The sequence below is a fragment of the Dermochelys coriacea genome, chromosome 2 (assembly GCF_009764565.3).
Source record: "Dermochelys coriacea isolate rDerCor1 chromosome 2, rDerCor1.pri.v4, whole genome shotgun sequence".
NCBI classification, from domain to species: domain Eukaryota; kingdom Metazoa; phylum Chordata; order Testudines; family Dermochelyidae; genus Dermochelys; species Dermochelys coriacea.
This window is the reverse complement of record NC_050069.1, coordinates 43,348,953-43,375,074: the sequence shown is the minus strand read 5'-3', so window position 1 is coordinate 43,375,074 and position 26,122 is coordinate 43,348,953. Positions and strand designations below refer to the sequence as shown.

Genomic DNA, 26,122 nt, shown 5'->3' with positions numbered 1-26,122 from the left:
ATCACGTACATGATGCTGCACGGCATAAAAGCTCAGATTATTGCTTTCTAAAAAAAACCTGGCTTTCATATTCTGCCCTTCAATTAGTCTGACTCCCACATAACGTCTCAAACTGCTTTATAAATTGTTTTTTATATGAATTAATGCAACTTCATTATTGGTGCTAAATTCTGGCCTTTTTGTTGTCTCTTTAAGACGTGCCCGGTTTCTATATATTGGACCACACAGTGTGTACATGTGTTATTGCATATTCTGAGTTCCTAAATTACATAAATACTACATAATCTACTGATTGATTGTGCCTCAAGTGAAGATTAATTTGGGGGGGGGGAGACGTAAATTCTGTGAGACAACACAGAAAGAAAACTGTGTTATTTTCTTATGTCGAAGATGGTAAAGGAAGAGGTGTATGTTTCTTTGATTTATAGGGGCTGCAGGGATCGGATGACACACCTGTAATTCCTCTATATCAGGAAGCAAAGCTAAGAAGCCTTAGTGAGTTTTAATTTAAAATGTCATGTTTAGTTTTAGAAACGGAGTCTCCTTTTCTAAAAAAGTCTGTATCAAGCTGTTTTTATAAAGTGACTAAACACAAGACTGAACAGGAGATATTTTGCTCAATGCAATTCTGCCCTCTGTAGTGTGGCTTGTGTAATTTCACATTCAGCATTCTATTCGTGTAAAAACTCACCATTCTTTAACTTGACTGAACACTTCTCACCAGCATGTACTGTATTGCCTTTTCTAATGCTACTTGTGACTGCTAACAGCATGCTGTAATATAATATAGAAACCTGTGGGAAAAGTTATACCTTTCTGATTTAATAAGCATTTTTTTTCCTGTTCCGAGTGAAATTCACTTCACCCACAAAGCAGGAACTAATGCTTGTCTGTGTTTGTACAGCACCCAGCACAATGGGCCCTCAAGCCTGACTGGGACTTCTAGGCACTACCATAATGTAAACATTTAAAACTACTACTTTTATGAGGGTGAACTACATCTTTATATGTTGAGGAAACAAAATGTATCACAAACCAAAGCCAGGGCATGGGGCATCAGTGTGGCCTCTTCCTGCCACTCAGACAGCATGTTAAGGCCACTGGATTTTGGTAGCAGCAGATGCAGTAATCTCTTTCCTAAAAAATAATTCTCTGATGGCCCAGAGACCCCTGTGATGGTTATATAACTCCCTACACTAGGTAACACAGGGTTGAAGACACACCAGTGAAAGATGTTACACTTAGAAAAGCAAACACACCACCAAATGCATCCGATGAAGTGAGCTGTAGCTCATGAAAGCTTATGTTCTAATAAATTTGTTAGTCTCTAAAGTGCCACAAGTACTCCTTTTCTTTTTACAGCACAGGTGGGGGCAGACAGAGGAGAACAGACTTCTAGACTTCAGTACCTGGAGAAGGGCAGGCTGAAAGCAAAGGTATCTTGAGTAACTGCTGCCTTGAGGGCTCCCTCCTTGAAGGAAGGGAAGGCCTGATGCTAAACCACTATTGTGGCACTATTGTTTGAGACAAGCTGTTGCTCCAACCTGGCTCATGGGCTAACTAGGAGCCCTACTGTGCCTGTGGGACAGTTCACTTGTGTTTATTGACAACCCAGGAACGGCATGGTATCTGGGACTCAGCTGGAGGGCTGTTTCTTATGACTGCAGTAGTGTGGTGGAATGCCTGGATACTGCAGACCAGAGACTGCAAAGGCCCCATTTTGGTCCCTGTGAGTGCCTCTGGAGAGGAACTTAGTGATACATGTCCCTTTATGCTGTACAAAGAAGTCCTTGCTTCACAACAGCTTTGACTATAGTCTCTCTGCATTGGCCCTGGAGAGGTCCTTTGCCCAAACATGTTTTAATCTGAGAACAGTGGATCAAATTCTGCTCTCACTGCATGCAACTTCCGTGCCTCCAGTGGAGCTATATGGATGTTACGATAGAAATGTGCCCAATGTCTGTGGCTAGCCCATGTACTATTTATAAATCACTACTAATTTAATAGGTTCTGCTTTTACTAACTTAGCAGGATAAGACACAGAATGCAATGTGACTATGATTATTTGATACAGATGCTGCCCTCTTCTCCCTCCCACTTGGGCAGCAGTCTGCGTAGACTGTCTAGGAACTGGTCTCTTGTATCACAATCTTACCAGATAATTTTCTAGATGTTTATTTAATGTCCTCTCGCACAGAAATAATTTGGGGCAGCGTTTTACTTTTATAGGGCTCTGTTTGATTGGAAGGGCACACCAGGGCTTATTTTACAAGTTGCAGGCTGCCTTCTGATGTGCTGATTTCCCCCAATCTGCTAAATTAATATTCAATAGTCTTTTAATATTTTTCAAAGCCACTTTCATTTGGGGAGCGGGGGGAGCTTTCGGTGCTTACGGTGTTTGCACAGAATACTCTTACAACGCAAAAGGAAAAAAATTCTTACATTGTGTACAACATAGAACTTACAATACATGCTACTTTTACTAAGCTATTGTAAGGCGTCATAATAAATCAGTACAGCTTTTAGCTGCTATCTCTATTGAGATCCAGAGCCCAAGTTCTAATATCCTATCTTTCACAACAAAAACACATGAGATTCAACTGGAACATCAGATTAGTGATAACTTTTAATCTGCTTCTCTTCATCGATTTTTAACAGTAACTTTATGCCTGTCCAGCAACAGCATCATAGAACATGAAACCTAAACTTCTGATATTTCAAAGTGAATGCTTTTGTTATGGACTTTTATTCTTCTCCCTTTATTTCTCATTTAGTTCAAAACTCTCAAAAGCAGGACAATGTTATCTCTGCTGGGGAGTGATCTGAACAAAACAGAAGTCCTATGTTTTCTTCTTGTCTTTTCCATAGGTATAAGCAGTAACATTTCTTTCTTCCAAAGCAACAATTGAAGGAAGACAAAGGTCACACTTGTATTAAGAAAAGGAGTACTTGTGGCACCTTAGAGACTAACAAATTTATTAGAGCATAAGCTTTCGTGAGCTACAGCTCACTTCATCGGATGCATTAGTCTCTAAGGTGCCACAAGTACTCCTTTTCTTTTTGCGAATACAGACTAACACGGCTGCTACTCTGAAACCTGACACTTGTATTAGTCAATGTTTCTCTGTAATACAGCCATTTGACAAAATACAAAATGGGAGACTGAGTGAATGACACTTTTAAATGAGTAACTTTTTATATCCTCTGGTTATAAACTCCACCTAGAAAGCAGCTAAATTTGGGAAAAACCAAACCACATGAAGCACGGCCCCTTTCTTGGTTTTACATCGGAGGGAAGCAGCTTCCTCTGAGAAGAAGGGTAACTTTGCAGGGGAGAAACAACTCCTATGTAAAATGCTGAAAATAACCTATGCTTAGAGCTATGTTCTACCTTGGATTATTTCCACAGGTCTGATGCTAAGATTCATTACAGCAGTCTATAAGAAGACCCTTGGCTATTGTTCTGTTATCTGTTTCATGCATTGTGTTTCCAGTGGAAGCACATATGCTGTACACTAACTCTCTGTTTGTTTTAAATAAAGCACTTTTCCAGACCTAGGGGATTTAGGTATTGGACTGCACTTTACAGATGAGATGAGGTGCTTTACATGGAGATATTAACAAAAAGCTGGGATATATGAAGTATTTTAAGATTGCACATGGATTGGACTGTCCAATAAAACTGATTTAGTTTTTTAAATTGCAGATGTAGTAACTATTCCCAAATCTAAAATGACATGAAATGTTGTAACTGTAAATAAAAACATTTATACAAATCAAAATGCAATAACACTATTTTTGTAAATACTGTACCTATATTTCACTTGTGATGAGCTCTTATATCTGCCATTCTAACCAGGGCCACAGACAGGTAGCTAGACTCCTTGAGGAAGAAACTATGAATGGTAGGATTCTTTCATTTGAGTATTCAGGCTTCTAATCACATCTTCAAGAAGAGGCCACCCCTGCCCCAATATTCTAGAATTTTCACTATTTCTTGTATGTTTGCAGCCTATCCCTGCTGGTACTAGCTGGTGCTATTAGCTGATAGTTGCCTCCACCCAGAAATAAGACACCATTTCCACAATGTTTTTAGCTTGCAAGAGGATGAAGTCTATGGTGACGTATGAGAACAGCTGATTCGTACTGTAAATAGATTCATCCTTCACAGATTAAAGTCTTCCTTCTTGGATTCAGTCACATTTGTCCTTTTCCCCTTTTTCTCCCCCTCTGTAGCCTCCACTTTCCAGTTACATTGTTAGTCACTCTTGTAATAACTGGGCCTACTGATTTACCCTAATTGTGAGCTCAATTGTGAAAAATGAGTGCAAGTTCATAAAATGTCACAATAACTTATAATAATAAATGATGATGGGGAAAGGTGCAAAAAAAGACACACTGAATTAATTCAAATGAAGAGGCTTACGCCTTATAACTCAAAGATCGTATATGAAGATCATGCCTGGTTAACAAGAACAGTGTGAGATGGAAAGCAATGAACCAAAACTGGTGTGTTAGAAATTAGGCCTAACTGGTGGACAAAATGAGAGGATGGGCTATTCTGCCCATCACTTCCCTTTCAGAGTCCTCCCAAAAAACCTCCAAACCTAAAAACCTACTTCAGGGGCGGGGGGGAAGATGGCTTACTGTGAAGCAGGCTGACTGTGAGACATGAGAAAAGGAAGGAGCAAGCTTCACCTTCACATCAGAGGCTAGGGGGTCTATTACAGAAGTGGGTGGGTGACTATTCTATGGCCTGCAACGTGCAAGAGTTCAGACTAGAGCATCATGATGGCTCCTTCTGATCTTAAAGTCTGAGTCTGCCATCCCACTATTTGCTAGGGACCCAGGCATTTGTCATTCTGATCCTAAGAGATGTCTTGACTAGACCAGGGCAGAGAGAGGGACCCAGATGACACCACCCCATCTACTGGCTCTGGCTGAAACTCAACCACCAACTGGGATACGAGAGTTTATCCCCTCTCGCCCATGTGTTCTTTTCCTTCTCCACTTTATTTCTTCTCTCTTCTTTGTTCCTGCCTAGTAAAACGTCTGGCTTAGCTGCCCAAGACTACCAACATATTTTGCAACACTGTTGTAAGGCTTTGATCAGGCTAGCAGCTAGAAGCAATGTCCTAAACAGCCCGATCCTGGTAAAAGTTTGCCAGGTCTCAGAGTGGTTGATAAGACAGTGTGCTGTGTTTGTGTTTCTCAAGCAATGAGGCAACAAGTAAAAGTTAGCACCAGAGAAGCTACATCTTCTGTCTTTTTCTCTCCCTTTTTGGGTGCTTGTCTTCAAAACAGGATTGGGTTTGCACAACAGTTGCAGCCCATCTCCACTAACTTCTCTTTTCCCCAAAAAGGACAGTTCTTACCACCTTTGATATAATCTAAAAGACAGTCACACAAGGGGCTTTTTCCTTTTTAATAACTATCTCTAATTAAAGAAAAGGGAACAAGGGATGTTGTTAAAATGAGAGCCTGTTTAATTCTTTAAGTTTCAAATGCTTAAACTGTTTTTTTCCTTCTTTTCTGTATCTTTAATATTAGGTTAAGAGGATTTGTAATGAATTTGCCATAGGCTGAAGCAGGTTGAGGTCTCTGTGTACCAAAGCTTGTTTTAACAGCGTATAATTTTGGACAGTGACAGGGTCTCATTAGCACCTTTGACTCTTCAGGCCTATTTTTTCCATCTAAATTAACACATCATTTTTCTTTGTTTCTGCTTGCTAGCTCTGAAAGCAGTGACTGGTGTTCCCAGTTCATTACTGGCTTAGCTTCACTCACAGCCCTGGTCTACACTGGGGGTGGGGATCGATCTACGTTACGCAACTTCAGCTACGTGAATAACTTAGCTGAACTTGACATAGTTATATTGACTTACCGTGGTGTCTTCACCGCAGTGAGTTGATTGCTGCTGCTCCCCCGTCAACTCCGCCTGCGCCTCTCACGGTGGTGGAGTACAGGAGTCAATGGGAGAGCGCTCGTGGGTGGATTTATCGCGTCTAGACTAGACGCGATAAATCGACCCCTGCTGGATCGATCGCTGCCCGCCAATCTGGCGGGTAGTGTAGACATACCCATAGAGCTCCCTGCCAGGTGTTGCTGAATCTGGAAACAAGCGACCAGTCAGCAAACCCACATCTCCCCGAGCACTACTACTAGGTCAGCTTGAGAGCTGTGTATCTTGCATATCATTATCAGAAACAGAAGTCTTGAATATTTGGTTCCATATAGGAGAGGTGCCTTCCAAATACTGAGTAGCAAAGAAAGTTTCCTTCTCCTAAAGAACTCTTCAATAAATCATGGTCTGATTGTAGGTGTCTTCTTACCCCAATACCACCTAGCATTCTCTGAGCCTGTAAACAACTCAGCTCATCTGAAGAAAACCCAGGAATACTTACCCCTTACAAATCCAAACTGAGGATGGTGAAGCTCTTCATATTGGGTTGTCAGGTACGCAGAGTTGTCTTGCAAACAGCTGTTTCAGAACTAGTCCATCAACTGATCTCTAGGTTTGCCTATGTTCTGGAACCTGCAGTTCTATATTCTCTAAAAGCTGGAACTTTGCCTTGAAATACCAATAGCAGTGAACTTGCAGATGATACACACTCATTACGAGTTTTCTTAGGAAATTTTTCTAAGGACCGAATGATCAAATCTACAGCAGGGCCAACCAGCAGAAAACTTACCAAATTTTATTTGCAACCAAAATACCACAGAGACCATTTGGCCAAGGATGTGAAAAGACTGTCTTTAGTAGTTAAATGAAGATAACTATACTGCATCAGCAGAAGAGCCAAGAAAATTCTTCTTGCTAAGGGAACATTTCCATTTATTAGAACCACCCATCCAGAACTTTAGATTTATGACAATTTTTATAAGATTGGTTAAGAGGATTTCTTAATTACAACCCCCACCGCCCCAAGAAACTAATGACAGTAATTTCCAATCTTTGAGTTGCTTCATTCATCTGCTTACTGCAGATTGCTCCTCATATTTCTCCTGATGTAATTAAAGTATGACAAGTGTTTAAAAACCAGTTACCACTTTGTATACATGAAATTGCATACATCAATTAACTCTGAATGAATCCTTAGAATACTATTTTATTGAATAGTAAAATATTTTCAGTACCGTGTTTTCATTCCATTTTCTTTTACATCATTATGAAATGATCCCATCCCCTTTGCCGAAATTGAACTATAGTCCATTTTTCAATATGGTAATTTCCAGTGCTGAAAAAAAACAAGCCATACATAATACTTGTGCATATTTTATATGCAAGTCGCACTTTTGGGGTGTGTAGTATTTCTGAAATGAAGCTTTTAACTGAAAAACGCAAACACAAGGACAGTTGGGATATATCTTGTTGCACTCTTAAATGTGAGCATCTTTGTTAACTGTTGCAGAGCTACAATTTCCCCAATTTATCTTGTAAAATTGAACTGAATATTGTTAAATAATTCAGGTCCATACTGTCCCCTCCCTGCAGTGCAACCAAAAGAGCGAGGAGAGACCAGGCAAAGAAACTAAGTGGTAAACCTCAGAGCCTTCACAGAACGTCTTACTCTGGACAAAGGGCTTTGAGGAAAACAAAGAGTAGTGAGTACTAAGGAGTTTGGATGGGAGTCTCCAAATTCTGCACTCTTGAGGATTTGTGGGCAAAGGAAAGTGAAGCCCTGTGTGGTGACAGCTGGTCTTGTCCTCGTCCTTTTGGCTCTGTACTACTACTCACTCCCTGAGCTGCAAACCTGGCCATCCCTGCATAAGGCTACAGACAGAGTGGGAGGAAGAGCATTAGTTCTAATGCGGATAGCCACTCAGCTCTGAAAGAGTGCCACAGGGCATGGCTGCTCCCCATCTCCATGGAGTCAAAGATCTTGTATAAGACTTCTGCTGGTTCAGGGGACCGCACCTAGGGGCTCTTGCTCTTCCCTTTTTCTGTGCCCCATTTGGTTTCATTGGCTTCTTCTCCCTCCAATGGCATGAGGGGAGGGGCGCATCAAGCCCATTTATCATTGACGCTCTAATGTCATCTGTAGCTGGCACTCTAAGGAATAGAAGGCCTCAAAGCTGGCTGTTTCCTCTATGAACTCCCTTAATTCATGAGATTGTTACAGTGAGAGGAAAAATGTTCAGTTCTGAATTCAGTGTCACTATCTAGTTCTAGATAAAACGTTCAGGTTCCTTTCTGTTCTCAGAAAATGGAGTGGGAAATGCATGCTAAAAGGAAGTCAGTTTGACTTGAAAGTCTGTTTTCACATAGGAACGCATACCAAACATGTGAGAAGACTTCATTCTACATGTTTACCACAGACCCAACGAAGCAGCCGGTCTTTTCGGAGGTCAGTTAGTTCATCAATGGATCTCCAACTGCACTGACAAGCATAAGCCCGTGATCCCTTCTTCTTTATCATCTTTGCTCTTAATTTACTGAGTTCAGGCATGTTATTCCTGTCAATCAAATAAGTTCACTTTAGTATCATGCAAGTTTGTTTTTTCTATAAAATAAGCACTTAGCATCCTGGGACCAAATTCTGACATTGGATGTGCATACACCAGGACTGACTTTAGTGGGAGTTGTGTGTGAAGCTGAGAAAAGATCTTAGCCCATGGCATTCTGCTGAAACCAATTCTGCTGAAACCACTCTAACAGACGAGCTTTATAAAAAGAAAAGGAGTACTTGTGGCACCTTAAAGACTAACAAATTTATTTGAGCATAAGCTTTTGTGATTTACAACTCACTTCATCGGATGCGTTTGGTGGAAAATACAGTCTGTTTTTCTTTTTGCGAATACAGACTAACACGGCTGCTACTCTGAAACCTAGCTTTATAAAGACACCTTATTATATCTGTTTTGTTTGTTTTTTTAAAGCAAATTTTTAGCATCCTAGGTGTATTACACTTTAATGTGATCGCTGGACAGCTCTTGCTTCTATAGCAGTCTACATGCATGCAGGAAACTGCCAGTGAGAACAGCAGTGTTACTCCTCTCTAGCTACTCTACGGACTTCTGGTCCTGTTGCCTACATCTACTTATTTTCTTCCAACCCACAAGCTCTCAAGACTGTTTTTTCCTCTCCTCATTGACTTTTTCCACTATCATGAGATCTGAAGTAAGAAATCACATACAATTTAAGAACATGTGTAGTGATTGTGGTCATTTATCTACTGGAGCCAGAGCAGTTGCTGAGAATCCTCTTCCTTACCTGAAGGAGGACCAGAAGCACACAGGCACCCCAGTAAATGCAGCACTGCTGCCCTCAGAACCACTTCCCTGTCAGTTAATGGACTGTTGCAGTTCCAGGTGCTGTCATTGTAGGAGCTTTGACTACAGTAAGTATAAAGTCCTCATGCAATGCTGAATGACGTTATTTAACAGGCCAGTCTCCTTTTTATATGCAATTTTTAAATCACCTTATAGTGCAATAGCATCTCTGGTTTAATTACGAGTTATAGGATAAATCAGCCATAGGCTGCTCTGAAATTTATACAGGTCACTTTAACTTTTTTGTTACAAGAGCAACACAATGTTCCAGCAAATAAAAATTCAAGAAGGCAAACTATTGGGTCAAAATCCTCCTGTTATATTGTTTTTAATTACATCAGTTGGAAGAAAAGGAACATTTTGTACTGTGATAATGTCAATTCCTTCCGTGGGTGGTTATGCTGACTAAGGTCTGTGGTAGAGAGGGAGCAAGGGTGAGGTGAGGGGGAAGGGAGACAGCCACTCTCTGCAGCATTGGTTCCCTCCCTCCCCCCCACAAAAAAAATCTGCAAGAAACACTAGTGATGTATAATTCTGACTGGACAGAGCATCTTGCTTTCTCTTCCTCCTTTGTAGTATACAACCACCAAGGAGACAGGAGCCACAGGGAGAGTCCAGTGCAATAACAGCCATTCCTGCACTCAAGCCAGATGCTAGGTCATGAAACAAGCTTTGGGCCTTGATTCAGAAAAACACTTAAACATATGCTAGACATTAAGTGTGCACTTAAGTCTCATTAACTTTAGTGGGATTTTAACATGTGCTGAAGTGCTGTCTTGAATATAATTCTTTCCTAAGTAAAGGTCTCAGTGTACTGTCACTATTGTTTGCAGGTGTATTGAAACCTGAAGTTTTTTGTAGATTTAGTTCTCTGCTGGTTCTTCAGAGGAGAATTCCATCCTCCAAAGTATCAGTCAGAAAGAAATACCAAGTAGACTAATGTCGGATCAGCTCTCCTACTTGGGAATAACCTACAGAGGATCAATCTGGTCTAGAGAGTGAATCTGAAGTGTGTTGTAAGTATTCATTTAGTTTAGATTTATACAGTATCAGCTATCCTATTCTAAGTATCTTAAACTGGTTCACTTGTATCATAAATTAATCCATATGCACAGTGACATTCTGCTGTCAGGAAATAGCATATGCAAGTTAATCACTACGGGGGGGTCTGTGGTGAAAGAGGTCAGGGTAGAAGGCAAAAGGGATCACATTTCATAATACAAACGGATAGACAATAGGGAGAACATGCACCAAATCACAGGTTATTTCTACGCTAGCATCCAGCAGTACAATGAAGAAGCCAAAGGACCGTATAAAAGTCAGTTATTTCAAATAGCAAGTATAAACTTAATGTGTTAACTATGACTGACATTTAGCCTGCTCTTTCCATTAATCCTTCATCTGCTGACCTTATAGATGGTCAAATACTACACTGATGAGCACAATAAAAATGTTTCAGTAGAAATCTGAGAACTAAACACAGTGGGGTAGATGCTTATTTACTAACTTGCTTGCTCATCCTTTAAATCCCATTTTTACACTATTTATTTAGGAAGGATTAAAAGGTTTACAAATGCATGCTATGTAAATATGAGAAACAAAAGCTCACTATTGTAATGATTGTTTAAAGAGACATTACATAGGAATATTTTCATCAGATCTCTCTGTTTAAGAGTTATATTACAGAGTAAGCATTATTACAAGATCTATGACATGTTGTTTAACAGACCAGGCATGTTTAATATTCATATTCAAAAAATTGGACAGGTATGCTGGTTGTGTTTGCAAGTGAATGTAATCAAATATCTGAGACTTGGTCTACACTACATAGTTAGGTCGATGTGAGGCAGCTTACGTCAACCTAATTATGTCAGTGTACACACTATAGCCTTGTCCCTACAGTGTACACACTATAGCCAGGTAGCTAGAGCCTGGCTGCCCCCAGCTCCCAGCCAGGCTGTTGCCCAGAGGCCCCCTGATCAGGGAGCCAAGAAGCCCAGGCAGCTTCTGGCTCCCTGCAATGGGGGGGCTGAGAAGCCCAGGAGGCTGTCCCTTGCTCCCAGCCAGAAGCAGGGAGCCAAGAAGCCTGAGAGTGGGGTGGAGGAGCTGGTTCCCAGTAGGGAAGTGAGAGCCCTGGCTTGTGAGGATGCACACCACCAACAGAAGGAGGGTAGTGTGGACATCAGCCTCTGCAGTAATTACTGTGGCAGTTGCAAGTCAACCTGACATATATCAATTTAAGTCTGTAGTGTAGACATGCCCTAAGTATATTTGTCCTCGGTCTATTCTGCTTGGTATGTAACTGGTTCATTTTCACCTTTAATCCCCTAATTTGCTTTGTTAAATCCAGGTTAGTCTAAATTGCCGAACATCATGTTGAGGATTACACATTTTAATCAAATTAGAAATAGTTGATGACAATGCCTTTCACTTGATTAAATTCTTTATTTTATTCATTCAAACCTCAGGAACAGAATAACTTGTACATTAAATAATATACATTCTGCCTTTTAGTTCATGAAACTCTCTAGTTACCAAAGAATCATATCAAAAACTTATCAATGCAGAGTATTTTTAATAATTTGCATTAATAAAAAAACCAGAGATCTCTCTATAGATTCTTAGGATCAGAGAGAACACAAAGGACGTCCTAACACAACAAGAAAGAGACTATTAATAACAAGATGACTTACTAATGGGTTATTATTATAAGGTGTTATTGTTCTTTACAAGCTACAATACACCCTGGTGTTCACAAAAACAATATGAACATCCAATTAACCTGATCAATGTATTTTAAGAGAACAAAGTTTTAATCAAAACAGATTTTATCAAAATAAATGGAATGCACTGTATTTAAATTCCATGTATAAATCAGGAATAAACCTCTTATTTGTAATTACAATCCAACCTAGTGAGGTCTTCAGGAAAGGTTTGAGAGAAATTACAAGTCAAAGTGGCTAAAGGACAAATTCAGGGACTTCAAATCCCCACTGGGGTGGGGGAAGAGGGAGAAATACCTCAATTTAACAACAACAAAAAAATTTTTTTTTTTAAGTGATTGGTCCAAGGTTTTTTTTCCCCCATGGAAAACCTTGCATTCAGTCAAGCTTCTACATTTTTAAAACAAAGGCTTTTAAACTGCTTAAGTCTCACTGTACAGCTTATATACATAGCATGAGCATAGTACTTAACAGTGGAGAGAAAAAAACCTGACAGAAGCAATAAGTCTGTCATCCAAAACATGGTGGCAAATATACATAAGGACAGTCATATTTTTTCTTTATTCATGAATGAGACACGCTGCAGTAGAACACAAGAGGCCAAATTCATCACTAGTGAAAATGACACTGATTTACATGGAACACCACCTGATTATGCCAGCAATAAATATGGTTCTTTATCTATTAAAATGTACATTTTTGATAAGCATATTACCCCAAATACTAATTTCAAGTCTACCTGAGGCATACCTGAAAAAGAGATAATCACATGACTTATCCCACTGATAGTCATTGTAATGAGACACATGGAAATCGCAGGCAGTACACCGTAGCTGATCACATGTTCTGTTCAAAGTAAAATAATCAAATATCAGTGATTTATTACAAAGATATATTAAGATTTCAAAATCAAGTGCTCAAAAGTTACAAAATTCCAGAACTAAAGTGCCCTCTCATGCACAGGTATTCTACATATTTTAATTACATGAGCCCATACCATACTTTCCACTGCCTCATTCAGTGCATAAGCTGGATGATGCGCTGGGAACTAACTAGGTTAATATAGTTTATGTAGGCTGTTGTCTCAACTCCTGCCTCATTTGGAGGGTGAAGGTGGAAGGTGTGTAGTGAATGAGGCAAAGGATTGTAGATAGAGAAGGGATCATCTCATGGCTAAGGAAGTGAAATGCTTCCCTGGATTCTATGCCCGCCTTTGCCAGAGTTTTCCTCTGTGATGCTGAGTATATCCCTTAAACCAGTGTTTCCCAAACTTGGGACGCTGCTTGTTAAGGGAAAGCCCCTGGCAGGATGGGCCGGTTTGTTTACCTGCCGCGTCTGCAGGTTCGGCCGATTGCAGCTCCCACTGGCCGCGGTTCGCAGTTGCAGACCAATGGGAGCTGCGGGAAGCGGCACGGGCCGAGGGACGTACTGGCCGCCACTTCCTGCAGCCCTCATTGGCCTGGAGTGGCAAACTGCGGCCAGTGGGAGCCGCGATCGGCCGAACCTGCGGACCCGGCAGGTAAGCAAACTGGCCTGGCCTGCCAGCGGCTTTCCCTGAACAAGCGGTGTCCCAAGTTTGGGAAACACTGCCTTAAACCAAAAATTTCACAGGTGGCTATTGTGTGTTCCTCATTTTCTGGGTGCCTAATCTGCAGAAGTGCTGAGCACTCAGAGCTACAACTGATGTTAATGGGAGCTGTTCTTTAAACATACAAAATGCTATGCAATTCTAATTTCTCTGAAAAATCAGACTCTAGGTGTCTCAAGTTGGGCACTTACAATTGGTAGACACTTCTGATAATGTTGGTTTTAATCTCTCTGTGCCTCGGTTCCCCATCTGTAAAAACAAGAATACCACCACCTCCCCTCACAAGGGTGTTGTAAAGGATGATGTTTGTGAAGCATTCAGATACCATGGTGATAAGTGTCTAAAAAAGTCTGTAAAGGAATTAATAAATCTGTATTCAGTGCAGATTTGGATGGTACATAGTAAATAAGGTATGGGACCATATATTGTATGGGAATAGAAATAAATAAATGCTTGACTTTACAACCATAACGTTCTCTTAACATAGTTTTTTGCATGTAATTTACTGGGTTTTTTTAAGCAAACTGAACAAACAAATTCCATCCATACTCACCTCCACATTTGGACTCTTTAGACACACAGCACAGAACACTCTCACTTGAGCTAACAGAATAACTAACTGGTGATACTAATAGTTTTAGGCGGCTATCTGCAGGACAGCCAGAAGAGGATGAGACACATAGTTTGTCAGCAGGCTTCACAAACGTATGCTAACAATAGAGGTCTGTAGGGAATTCAGACTCCTGGGTTCTGCTCCAGGTTCTGGAGGAGAGTGATCTCTAGCTGTTACAGACTCTTCGATCCCAGTCCCCAACCATGTCTTCCTCTCCCAGGGGTGCTATTTCTATCTCCATCTGCCCCTGTTCCCCTCCCTAAGCAGGGTCCCAATTTCTTATCCCTGGCTATTCCCTCTGCTTCTCATTCCTCAGCACTCGAAACAGGCTGATTCCTCTTCCACACTGCCTAGGCACCAGCAGGGGAGCAATAAGAGCACAGGAGAGAGTCTCCCTGATCTCAGTTGTAGTGCCTGGCAAGCTTGGGTGGACGTTTACAGAGGCAGCAAAGGTACCTCTCTGACCCTACCGGGACCATTCCCCACACCCAGAAACATTTAGAGACCATGCTCTGAATTATGGAGGCATTAGAGCTCAGCAAAATGGTGAACCTGTTTTGCCAAATACTAAAAAAAGTTATTTTCCCTTGTTCTCAGAAATGGCTAAACTATTTTTTCTAAACTTTAATAAAAAAAATAAAAAAAATTCAAGCAGAGGCAGACATTCAGTATGGAAAACTTCAGCCTAAATAAAAAGAAAAGGAGTACTTGTGGCACCTTAGAGACTAACAAATTTATTAGAGCATAAGCTTTCGTGAGCTACAGCTCACGTGAGCTGTAGCTCACGAAAGCTTATGCTCTAATAAATTTGTTAGTCTCTAAGGTGCCACAAGTACTACTTTTCTTTTTGCGAATACAGACTAACACGGCTGCTACTCTGAAACCTGTCATTCAGCCTAAATAGTTAGCTTCACAACCAAAAACAGGGTCTTATATTGGAAAGTTTTAGGCAACCCTAACTTAAGGCAGTGCTGTCATTTCTTACTATAACATTTACAAGAGAAAAAGTAATAATTTTAACTTTTTGAAGAGAAATCCATATATTAAAAGGTCATACGCCAGTGGTTTTCTATTTGGTCCTCAGTTTTATTTCCCTTCATTCCCAACTTAGATGTACTCACTAGTAACCTAAGCCCTTATAAGATTCCTATGTTTAGTCACGGATCTATGTCCTTACAGTTGGATTTTTCATCTGCAAGTTCTAAGGCTTTCTCAATATATTTTTTATACAATATACTGTTTCCACTACCAGCCTGACCCTGCAAACCCTCACTTGTATGAGCAGTTCTACTGGCCTCAGCAGGATGGCCTGTACGTGTAACTTCCAGTGGGACTACTCCTGGCTTAAAGGTCCACATGTGTTTAAGTACCTTACCACGTTGGGGCTTTTAGGACTATTCATGTAAGAACTGCAGGATCAGGACCATAATATAAAGGAGTTTATGAACATACTGCTCTACTTTAAACAACAAAAAACGCATTAAGAGACTGATTTTGTGTTTGCCAACTAATCTGAAGATAGCCTTTTCAGTTTTAAAACCCTTGGGGAAAAATGGATAGTAATACTGCAATTTAAGTGTATTAGGTAAATTATTTAATAGTAGAGAATGCTGGTATTTTAAAAGCTTATATTTTCACAACGATTTTTAGGCTAGATCAGCAGTTCTTAAACTGTGGGTTGTGACCCCAAAGTGGGTCATGTCCCCTTTTTAATGGGGTTGCCAGGGCTGGTGTTAGACTTGCTACGGGTCTGGGGCCTAAGTCGAAGACTGAGTCCCACTGCCCTGGGTGGCAGGGCGGTTTTCAGCCTCACGAGGGCTGAAGCCCTTGCAGTTCAGCTTTGGCCCCCTGCCCAGGGCAGTGGGGCTTGGGCAGGCTCAGGCTTCAGTCCCCGGCTCCTGGGGTCTTGTAGTAATTTTTGTTGTCAGAAGAGGATCACGATGCAATGAAGTTTGAGAACTCTTGGGCTAGACTGTCAATTTTTCCTGATGAAAAATACGGAAGACTACATTTAGGCTACTAGATTGTAGAGCTATGCTAGTGCAGTGCAGTAGGATAATATGCAGCACAGGGCTCAAAAGCAGCTGAACTGCTACAGATACACTGTTAAAGGTCACACTGGAAAAGGCCACTGCGGAAGACTGCTTTCCCTGCACACTAAGGCGCAACACTCCACAATTCCTCTCTCTAAGCAAGTTTGAGTGGCTGCATCACTTGTGTAACCACAACTAAGCAGTTCTATTAAACAAAATTGTCTTTTGAGGTAAGGGGTGTAAAGGTCACATACACAGCTGAAGCTAGTTGGCACCAAAGTGGCTTTACAGGGAAAGATTCGGTCTCCCACATAAAATCCCTGTGCAAATCCTTAGCCTAGGAGTCAAGATCTGGCCCATAATTCTGGTTCTGAAGACACTGTTTGTTATAAGCACTTTAAAAACATGATTTAGAAGGAAATTCCCTTTGGCCTGAAATTTCTTGTGACTTGCTGTAAGTTGATGGGTTAATTTTTTAAAATGTTACCTGCAAAGGTAACAAAGGTAACCTGCAAAGGTTGCCTGGCATGCTTTTTCCTTCCTTAAAATGTCTAAAGATGGTCTGAAACTTGAATTGATTTTTTTTTAAATTAAAAATCCAAGTCTGGCTTCGGCTGGATAACTATGACTGCAGAACTAATGAAATGCTGATACCATAAGAGCTGGGGACACCCTACTTTTATAAAAAGGGCTATAGAATCTTTAGTGTCAATATTGAGCAGATAAGCTCTCAAGAGTCTCGAAAACACGCTCATGAAATAAACCATATGTAATAGAGCAGTATCTTTCAGATTTCAGATTTCCTACCTCTGTGAAATATTTGTTCCTATACCACCTGGTGTAGAGCTTCCACCAAGATACACTGGACAACAGCTACATGAATTCAACAGAGAAATAGTAAAATAAGTTAAAGTCATTTGGGAAAAGTAGCATAATAATAACCTAAGTTGATTTGACCTAGTCTGTCATGCTCCAATGAGCACGTGTACCTTTTCAGCAAGTCCATTATTTTCATTAGAATTGTAAAGCACAGTAATTATAAAATAAGTGTTACTTTATTGGACTTATGTTGAACATCCAGGAGCATACAAGAATTAAAAGTTTTTCAACGTGGGCATAAGCAAGAGTCACAGAAACACTCTACTATGGGCAACGTGTTCACCAAATAGTATAGGGACTTAAAATAAACACAGAAAAGTAAAACAGAACATTAATTTTGAACTGTTAATGCTTTTTTATGTGGCAGAAGATTATTTATAACTGCAGTAATCTTTAGTACTTTAATTTAGCATTATAGACAACATGCCTTATACTGATAGACTCAAGGAGCTCAATCTGTTTATCTTAACAAAGAGAAGCCTAAGGGGAGATTTGATCACAGGCTAAAAGTACCTACATGGGGAACAGCTATTTGATAATGAGCTCTTCAATCTAGCAGACAAAGGTATAACAAGCTCCAATGGCTGGAAGCTGAAGCTAGACAAATTCAGAATGGAAATAAGGTGTAAGTTTTTAAATGGTAATTAACCATTGGAACAACTTACCGAGGGTTATGATGGTTTCTCCATCGGGGCAATTTTTAAATCAAGATTGGATTTTTTTAAACATTCAAAAAGGAATTATGTTGGGGGAGGTTCTATGGCCTGTGTTATATAGGAAGTCAGATTAGATGATCACAATGGCCTCTTCTGACCTTCGAATCTATGAATCTATTAAATGAATGAAAAACTTCCTTTGCTCTTTGGAGTCACAAAACGCTGAATTATTTGTCCTTTCTCCTATGAAAGCTCCCCTAAATACTTAGTTCCTTTGTAATTCAGTGTCATCATAGTTTAAATAGTAGACATTACTAGACTGATTATAGAATTTACACACTTGTGTATTCAGTTCAGCACTCTTCACGTACCTTTTACCATGAGCCTGAATGGAAGCGCTATTTCTTTCGGATGTGGGACTTGCAGATTTATATTTCAGTTTCTATTTCAAAAGAAAGAGAGAATGAGGCAGCATTACAGCAACATACACAGCCATTCAGTTTTGCTTAAGAAGCAAGGGCCAGAAATCTCTCTGATGGAAACTGGAATGAGGGTAGAAAAACTGCAAGTTGCTCATCACGGTGATTTGGCTCTTCTCAAAAGGCATCACAATTTTAGCAGATCCACCCATGGGTAGATAGGGAACCAGGCTCATAATACACCTATACTCATCCAATTTCCTCCCCAAATGCAGATTCCCCCACTCTGCAGAGGGCTCTGTGAAAACCCCATGCAATGGAGGCAGCAGATTCCACCCCTCTCCATACAAATATATTTGGGTGTTGGGGGGTAGGTGGGAATAATGATCTGGCCCAGGATAGTAATCAAATAACTTGAAATGAAAATGTACATCTTTCAAATCTATCCAACTGGAATTGTGGGTGCTCAGCACCCCCCCCCTTTTTTTAAAGCACATCCTAGATGTCTCACGTGTGGCATTGAAAATTAGTAGACACACTTAAAAATTAAAGCCTAAGTGACTCGCCCATAGTCATACAGTAAATGCATAGCTAGGAATTTAACTCTGATTCCCAGTTCTGTATGCTAACCACCAGACAATGTTTCCATGAAACACTAGCACACCAGACAGCAACTTTAATAAAATGGTGGAAGGACATAGACTGAAGAAGAGAAAGCTTCTATTTAGACAAATATCTTGGTAATGACAGAAAAAGAAATTGGAAAGTACAAGACCATTTAATTGAAAGTTTTGAAGTTTTCCCTAATAGCAGCTCATCTAGGGTTTATCCACTGAGTTATGGGATATTCTGATATTGGGCTTATAACCCAGGGACTTCTTGGTGCCAAATGGCAGAAGGCACAGTGGGTGCATAGGGTTTTACAAGGATCCCCTGGGTTGGATATAAGCATAACAGTTCACCAAAGGGTGGCATGTGAGGTCTCTACCAAGAGCCAGTAGCCCACTGATCACTGTCATCATTGTAAAAAGTATGTGCGGATAATATTTAAGGAGTTATGTATCTATTTTAAAATTTATGTTGTTAAGGTCGTAGAGTTAAGGACGGTCACCAGGAGGTGAAACACCACAAAAATTTTCCTTTCAGACAGGAGGCAGCAGATACCTATCACCCTTGGCTGGTCATTTGTGTATGGTATGGCTCACAATGTAGGCCTATTTGCATACTGAGCCACAGACAAAAAAAGAGATTTTGAAATCTACAAGAGAGGAAATTCACAGGACGAAACAATGAGCAGGAATGCCCTGTCTATGAATAAAGACAAAGAATGGGACTGATATAACTGGGGGGTGAGGGCATGAGGACAGCATACTTATCTCATGGAAGGAGTATCACAGCTAAGCTGGCTAAAAAGCGCTGCAAGGATTTTGGGTGAGCCAAAGTCAACAAGACATGAGAGTATCTTGGTAAAAAAGTCTAGGCTCAAGAATGCATTATAACTTTATTTTATATGTAAACATTTGTTTCCAGTACTACTACTTGCTATTACTTGAATCTGTGCTTTGTTAAATAAACTTATGTTCACAGTGAAATCAAGTATATCGAAAGGCTGTGTATTGAGTGGAGAGGTGATACGAGATAGAATTGGTAAGCTGATGAGTACTGTTTCTTTGGAAGCAGCGAATCTGTGAAAACTGCCAATGCCAGTGGACCAGGGGCTGGGCACTCCAGGAAGACGTCTGGAGAGCTCAAAGGTTGGACTGTATCTATCACTAACCTGTAGAGTAACAGTGGGGCCTGTAAGGCCTAGAGGGGAGTGCTTGTGTTGCCTCTGGCTGGAGGAGCTGGGGATTACCATGGCAGGCATAGATAAGGCAGGTGACAGCGAGGTGCCTCACAACCCCGGGTATCCCTAGGCAATGTGTCAGGGCTCGCACAATCTCTCCTGCTAAAGAAAGGAAGAGAGCAAGAATGACTGTGTAGCCTGGTGGTTAGGGCACTCACCTGCGAGATGGGAGACTAAGGTCCAGTTCCCCTGCTCCAATGACTCTTTTACTACTTATTCATAATGGAACAGCTTCAACTGGAAAGACTGGGGGAGCCCCACACCAGAATATCCCATAACTCAGTAGTTAGGGCATTTTTCTGGCAGGTTGGAGATGCCTGTTAAAATCCTTCCTCCCCCTTTAGCAAAGGGGGGAATTGAACCTGGATCTACCACATCCGCAAGTGCTCTAACCTCTGTGCTAAAAATAATAAACAGCATCACTTTCTCCTCTTCCCGCCATTTTCTGTGGAACTTATTTCTGCAAGAAACTACTTAGGAACCTAAGTTACTTGACTCCAGGAGGTGGGTTCCCCTGATCATGGATTGCTAGCAGAGATAGGTGCCTATCTCTGTCAGAGTGGTAGGGTTTAGGACACACACCTCTCCTTAGAATTTCCCATGGGCTAGCGTTTCCAGCTCCCCGACTAGCACATTGGCTTCTGTGATCACATTCCAAGGCGCTTCTATCTCCACAGTGATTGTATAGGGAATCCAGGTACCTAACTCAGGCTTTGTGAATTGCAGTGTTGATCCTGTGTCTTTCTAGATGCCTAAAAGTTAGGTACCACGATGCTAAGCATTGCAATGCCTAAATCCCTTTCTGGATCTGGGCCTTAGCTTCCATAATTTCTTGTCCATGCTGCACCACTTACTGAGGAAGAGAGTCTGGTTCTCAGGCTCTCTGAACCTCCGCACAGTTCACATATCCTGAGCTCCCAAGTTCACTACACCCACCTACTCTCTCACAATTAAAAAACAAACAAACAAAAACCTCCATGAAACTCCCTTTTCTGAAAACTTTCTGACGGAATCCCTTCATGCAGTATTTTTCAGAACTCTACTTACCACAGTTTTTTTGGAAAAGCTGCTTTCATCAATGATATCTTTAATTATGTCATCTATGTTCTCTTCATCAACAACAGCCTTTGTTAGTATTTTAGCTGATCTGAGAAATGTAGAGGAAAATCCATCATTGTGTAAAATGAGCAGTTAAAGTAGTTTCAAGCGTTTCAACCATACCTACCTAGTTTCAAGAAACATTTAAAAAACATTCAGCTATTTTCCCTCTAACATATCTTTACTATCTAAGGCATGAAATATTAGTGGTATAAGAGCACAGGAAAATTAGAGATCAGCCTGAACATTTGCACATGCTACTAAATTGTCAATGCAATTTAGAGTACATAAGTCTGCTTATGATTCCTGACTCTTTTCAGACAGATCAAATTACAAGTAATTTCTGAAGCACAATTTTAATTTGTGTTTCAAAATTTTGATACACAACACTGCATGATTTTACAGACTTGTTTATAGTATAATAGATAGCTACATATGGAACTATTAATGACAACTTTGGTGTTCACTGAATGTCCTTGCTTATATATATTTGAGACAATCCCTTAACATTCAATGCTAAATTCATACCTTGTGTAAACCAGTTCAACTTGCTGTTGAAGACATGGATCTGTGACTGTTTAAATCATGTCTGAATTTGGCTTTAAATTAACACAAATTAAAAAAATACAACTACAAAACTTTAATCCTGCATCGTACACAAGTGCTAAATAATGGCTTAAAAACCCAATTATTGTAATGGCTTGACAAAACCTACAATATGAAAGACTCTTAAGAGTATAAATTGAGATGGAAAAAGCAAAGAATAGTTCAGAGTAGTTATGGTACTGTATTTCAGGAAATATAGAATACAGTAATAAGAATCTAACACTAAACCCACTGAAAATCTGCTTAGATTTGTGAATATTTCTATTTAAGGGTTTAAATGATCAATTAGAACATTACAGTTTAGCAATTACAGAAAAATAAGGGTCAAACGATCAATTAGAGAAAATTTTTACATCTCTTATCTTCACCATGGTTGCCTCTAGGTTGGCATTTAACACCAATGGTTGTCTCTCTCTCTCTCTCTCTGAGAAACAAACACAAACTGACAATCCTTGGTTTAAATGACAATTTGGGACGTAAGGATGGTGGAGATGAGAGATTAAAAATGCCTCTGTTGTTTTGAAGAAACTGAATGAGTTATTTACAGACTCAGTAACATTCAGTCTTGGGTTTTTTTGCACTGATATGAGCAATTTCAACATTCTGCATACTGTAAAATAAGCTAGTGTTTAACCACTAAAAGTCAGGTTACATACTTCATGTAGACAGTACATACTTCACTGTACATTACAATAATAGCATAGGGAACTTTTTATATATCTTGCTAATAAATATTGTACTGCTGTAGTTCATATTCATGTTTGCACAGAATGTTTATTTTACTAATCAAAATTAGGTGACACTGATTTTTGTACAGTTTACAGGCTAGTTAATTTTCAAGTATGGTATCTTGCTAGTCCGTTATTAATAATCAATAAAGTATATCAAATAACATTTGTTTACCACAATGCACTGGCCTTGAGTGACACCCTTAGCCTTTGGTTCAACTGCAACTTCCAAATAAGATACCACTATCTTTACTAGCAGTTAGCATTACACTCCAACTTATGTGTTAAGACAGATTTCAGAGTAGCAGCCATGTTAGTCTGTATCCGCAAAAAGAAAAGGAGTACTTGTGGCACCTCAGAGACTAACAAATTTATTTGAGCATAAGGTTTCGTGAGCTACATGCATCCGATGAAGGGAGCTGTAGCTCAGGAAAGCTTATGCTCAAATAAATTCGTTAGTCTCTAAGGTGCCACAAGTACTCCTTTTCATATGTGTTAAGGGAGGGCACCAGAGAACGTGCAAAATCATTGAATGGAGTATTTTCAGTCCTTTTTAGACTTTTACAGACAAATTGAAGCTTGTCTTGGCCTCTTCTGCCCCTGGGAAAGGGGGTTGGGCTGGGTTGGGGAAGAGGGATGGGGTGCAGGGGAGGGATGGGCTCTGGGCTGGGGGTGTGGGCTTGGGGGGGACAGAAATGAGGGGTTCAGGGTGCCTCTGGGCTGGGGCAGGGGGTTGGGGTGCATGCACGGTGAGGGTTCTGGCTGGGGGTGTGGGCTGTGAGATGGGGCCGGGGATGAGGGGTTTGGGGTGCAGGAGGCGGCTCCAGGTTGTGTCAGGGGGTTGGAGTGCGGGAGGGGGTGAGAGGTCCGGGAGGTAGTTTGGGTGGGGGAAGGGGGCCCGGGCTGGGGCAGGGGTGCGGAGGGGATATGGGCTTCCGGGAGGGAGTTTGGGTTGCTGGAGGGGACTCCAGGCTGGGGCAGAGGGTTGGGGTACAGGGTGTGGGGTCCTGGCAGTGCTTACCGTGGCTCCCAGGAAGTAGCCGCCAGGTCCCTGCGGCCCCTGGATGCATGGATGGTCAGGGAGGCTCTGGACGCTGCCCACGGGCCCACAGGTGCCACCCCAGCAGCTCAAATTGGTTGCAGTTCCCGGCTAATGGGAGCTGCGAAGCCGGCTCTTGGGGCGGGGGCTGTGCGCGGAGCTTCCCTGGCTGCCCATGCACCTAGGGGCTGCAGGGACCTGGCAGCCACTTCCAGGAGCCACAGGTAGCCTACCTTAGCACTGGGCTCCCACTATGCAGTTGACCAGATTTTAATGCCCCGGTCCGCAGTGCTGACAGGAGCTGTCTGGTCCCTTTTCGACTGTGTGTTCTGGTAGAAAACTGGACACCTGGCAACTCTACCCAGGAGGAACAGAGGTGAGGTTGGTGAGGAATGAAATAGACAGATATGGGGGCTAGGCAGATGGGGATGAACTGATGGGATGAGTGTGAGGGGGGCTGGGATACAGGCCAGGCTAATGCAGGTGCAGGACTGATTTAGAAGTTGAACGTAGAATTAATTGCTGGGTAGGGGCAGGCATGAGTGGGTGACAACTATTACAGTGGGGCCAAAATCACTGTACCCAATGAATTTGGGGGAGGAGACAACACTACTTGTCACCTACACACACTGTGAATGGGCTGGACAAGTTCAAAAATCAAAAGACAAACCAAAAATCATGATATAATTCTATCTTCATGATTTTGGATCTATTTCATGATGTTTGATATAGTGAGGATGTCAATACCACATTTGTTGCATTCCAATGACTAGTGCCCTGATACAGCTGTTTAGCTAATTTTAAATAAAACTACACTCAGTTTGCTCAGCAGAGAGCATTACAAAAGTGTGTATGACAGACACTAACATTTGATTGACACTTCTCGTGTTATAAACCACATTAGTTACTGCAGTCTACTATTATTGTGGTTCAGCTTGCTGCAAAATTCTCTCTTTTGAGACACCAACAGAATGAAAGCCAATGTTAAAATTGGTCACCTAATTTCTAACTTGCTTTAGTTTAATGTTCAGAAAAACTTTCAGTATGTGAACAACAATAGTTGCATAAGCTAGTTTTCCTGACATTAAATTCTCTCCCTGCGACTTCACAGCCACACACTGACAACAGGTTTCAGAGTAGCAGCCATGTTAGTCTGTATCTGCAAAAAGAAAAGGAGGACTTGTGGCACCTTAGAGACTAAAATTTATTTGAGCATAAGCTTTCGTGAGCTACAGCTCACTTCTTCGGATGCATTCACGAAAGCTTATGCTCTAATAAATTTGTGAGTCTCTAAGGTGCCACAAGTCCTCCTTTTCTTTTTGCGCTGACAACAGAGCACCAACGCCAGCAAGCCACTCCGCCATGGATGCAGGCGAGAGGCGGCGGAGATAAGGGCCATCTCCGGAGCCTGTCGTCGAACTCCAAACGCGGACATTACTAGCCCAGCGTGAACGGATGCCGGCCAACAGCTGATGGCGAAGTGTGTCCTCAGCCCTCCTTTCAGTGTCTGGTCTCCCTTCTTCTTTAAGCTGATCCCTGACAAACCCAACTTGGCAAAGTTGGGTTTTAAGAGGTTCTTCAGCCACGGGGCACGCTGCGGGCACACGGAGGGGCTTCCCTCAGGGTCTACAAAGCCCAGGGCCAGAGCGTGACCCCAGGGCACACGCAGCAGAGCCTGGGCCAAGATTGCCAGGTGACAGGGAGCAAAGGGATTGGGGGGAAGAGGGAGGGAGCCCGGGCCAGAGACCAGAGAGGCCCCGAGAGCGTGAGCCAGTAACTGGAGTGTGTGTGGGCGAGGGCCCGAGAGCCCAGCGACTGCAGGCCACAGGGAGCCCCCAGGAACGTGGCGGGAGACGGGAGCAGGAAGGAGACAAGCAGCGCCTGCGGCTGCCGGGCACGCGCGGCGCCCCGGGGAAAGGGGGAGGCCGCCGGGCACGCGGGCACGCGCGGCGCCCCGGGGAAAGGGGGAGGCCGCCGGGCACGCGGGGCGCCCCGGGGAAAGGGGGAGGCCGCCGGGCACGCGCGGCGCCCCGGGGAAAGGGGGAGGCCGCCGGGCACGCGGGCACGCGCGGCGCCCCGGGGAAAGGGGGAGGCCGCCGGGCACGCGCGGCGCCCCGGGGAAAGGGGGAGGCCGCCGGGCACGCGCGGCGCCCCGGGGGAAAGGGGGAGGCCGCCGGGCACGACGCCCAAGGCAGGGACGGAGCCCTGGGCCCGGACGGCGGGGCGGGGAGACCGCACCGGGCTCTCCCGAGCGTGGCGCACCCACTCCCGCCGCTAACCTGTCCCTCTCCCCGGCCGCCTCCTCGCCTCCGCCGCGGTCCCGCTTCCCGGCCGCCCCCCGCGCCTGTAGGCGGCAGAACTTGGTCTCCACTTCGTCTAACAGCGCGTCCAGATCGTCCGCCATCGCCGAGCCTTCGGCGGTTGCCAGGGAGCCCGCGGGCACGCGCGCCACGGTGGGGGGGGGGCGGGGCCGGGCGCGCCTCCGCGGAAAGGCTTCGGGCGCCGGGGGTGCGGCTGTCGCCCTGCTCTCCAGCGAACTAATAAAACATCCCCGCCCTCCGCCGCGTCACCCGCACAAACGGGGACAGCTCTAGGGGCCCCGCCAAAAGCTAGGGACGGCT

The 26,122-nt window shown here is 42.6% G+C and overlaps 1 protein-coding gene across 3 annotated transcripts; it reads right to left on the bottom strand.

Moving 5' to 3' along the window:
- Nucleotides 1–3,712: 3,712 nt before the first annotated feature.
- On the bottom strand, nucleotides 3,713–26,015 carry CFAP418 (cilia and flagella associated protein 418). Of its 3 annotated transcripts, none has more exons than XM_043507573.1 (7): nucleotides 25,781–26,015; nucleotides 21,078–21,177; nucleotides 18,137–18,207; nucleotides 17,038–17,103; nucleotides 12,747–12,842; nucleotides 8,280–8,457; nucleotides 6,058–6,111 (listed from the first exon to the last, which is right to left on the bottom strand). In XM_043507573.1, exons 1-6 carry the CDS (start codon nucleotides 25,903–25,905, stop codon nucleotides 8,298–8,300), a joined length of 618 nt encoding a protein of 205 aa, XP_043363508.1. In that variant the 5' UTR covers nucleotides 25,906–26,015; the 3' UTR covers nucleotides 6,058–6,111; nucleotides 8,280–8,297. The 3 variants fall into 3 exon arrangements, with proteins under 3 accessions (XP_038248466.1, XP_043363508.1, XP_038248467.1); XM_038392539.2 differs by lacking the exon at nucleotides 6,058–6,111 and adding an exon at nucleotides 7,090–7,238; XM_038392538.2 differs by having other exon boundaries at nucleotides 3,713–8,457; nucleotides 25,781–26,011.
- Between the last annotated feature and the right edge of the window lie 107 nt (nucleotides 26,016–26,122).

Excerpts from the sequence above, each read along its gene's own strand:
- CFAP418 (XM_043507573.1), bottom strand. The coding sequence starts at position 25,905 with ATGGCGGACGATCTGGACGCGCTGTTAGACGAAGTGGAGACCAAGTTC. Across the intron at positions 21,178-25,780 it reads GCGGCCGGGGAGAGGGACAG|ATCAGCTAAAATACTAACAA; the intron begins GTTAGCGGCGGG and ends TACATTTCTCAG. Across the intron at positions 8,458-12,746 it reads TGTGATTATCTCTTTTTCAG|GAATAACATGCCTGAACTCA; the intron begins GTATGCCTCAGG and ends TTTGATTGACAG.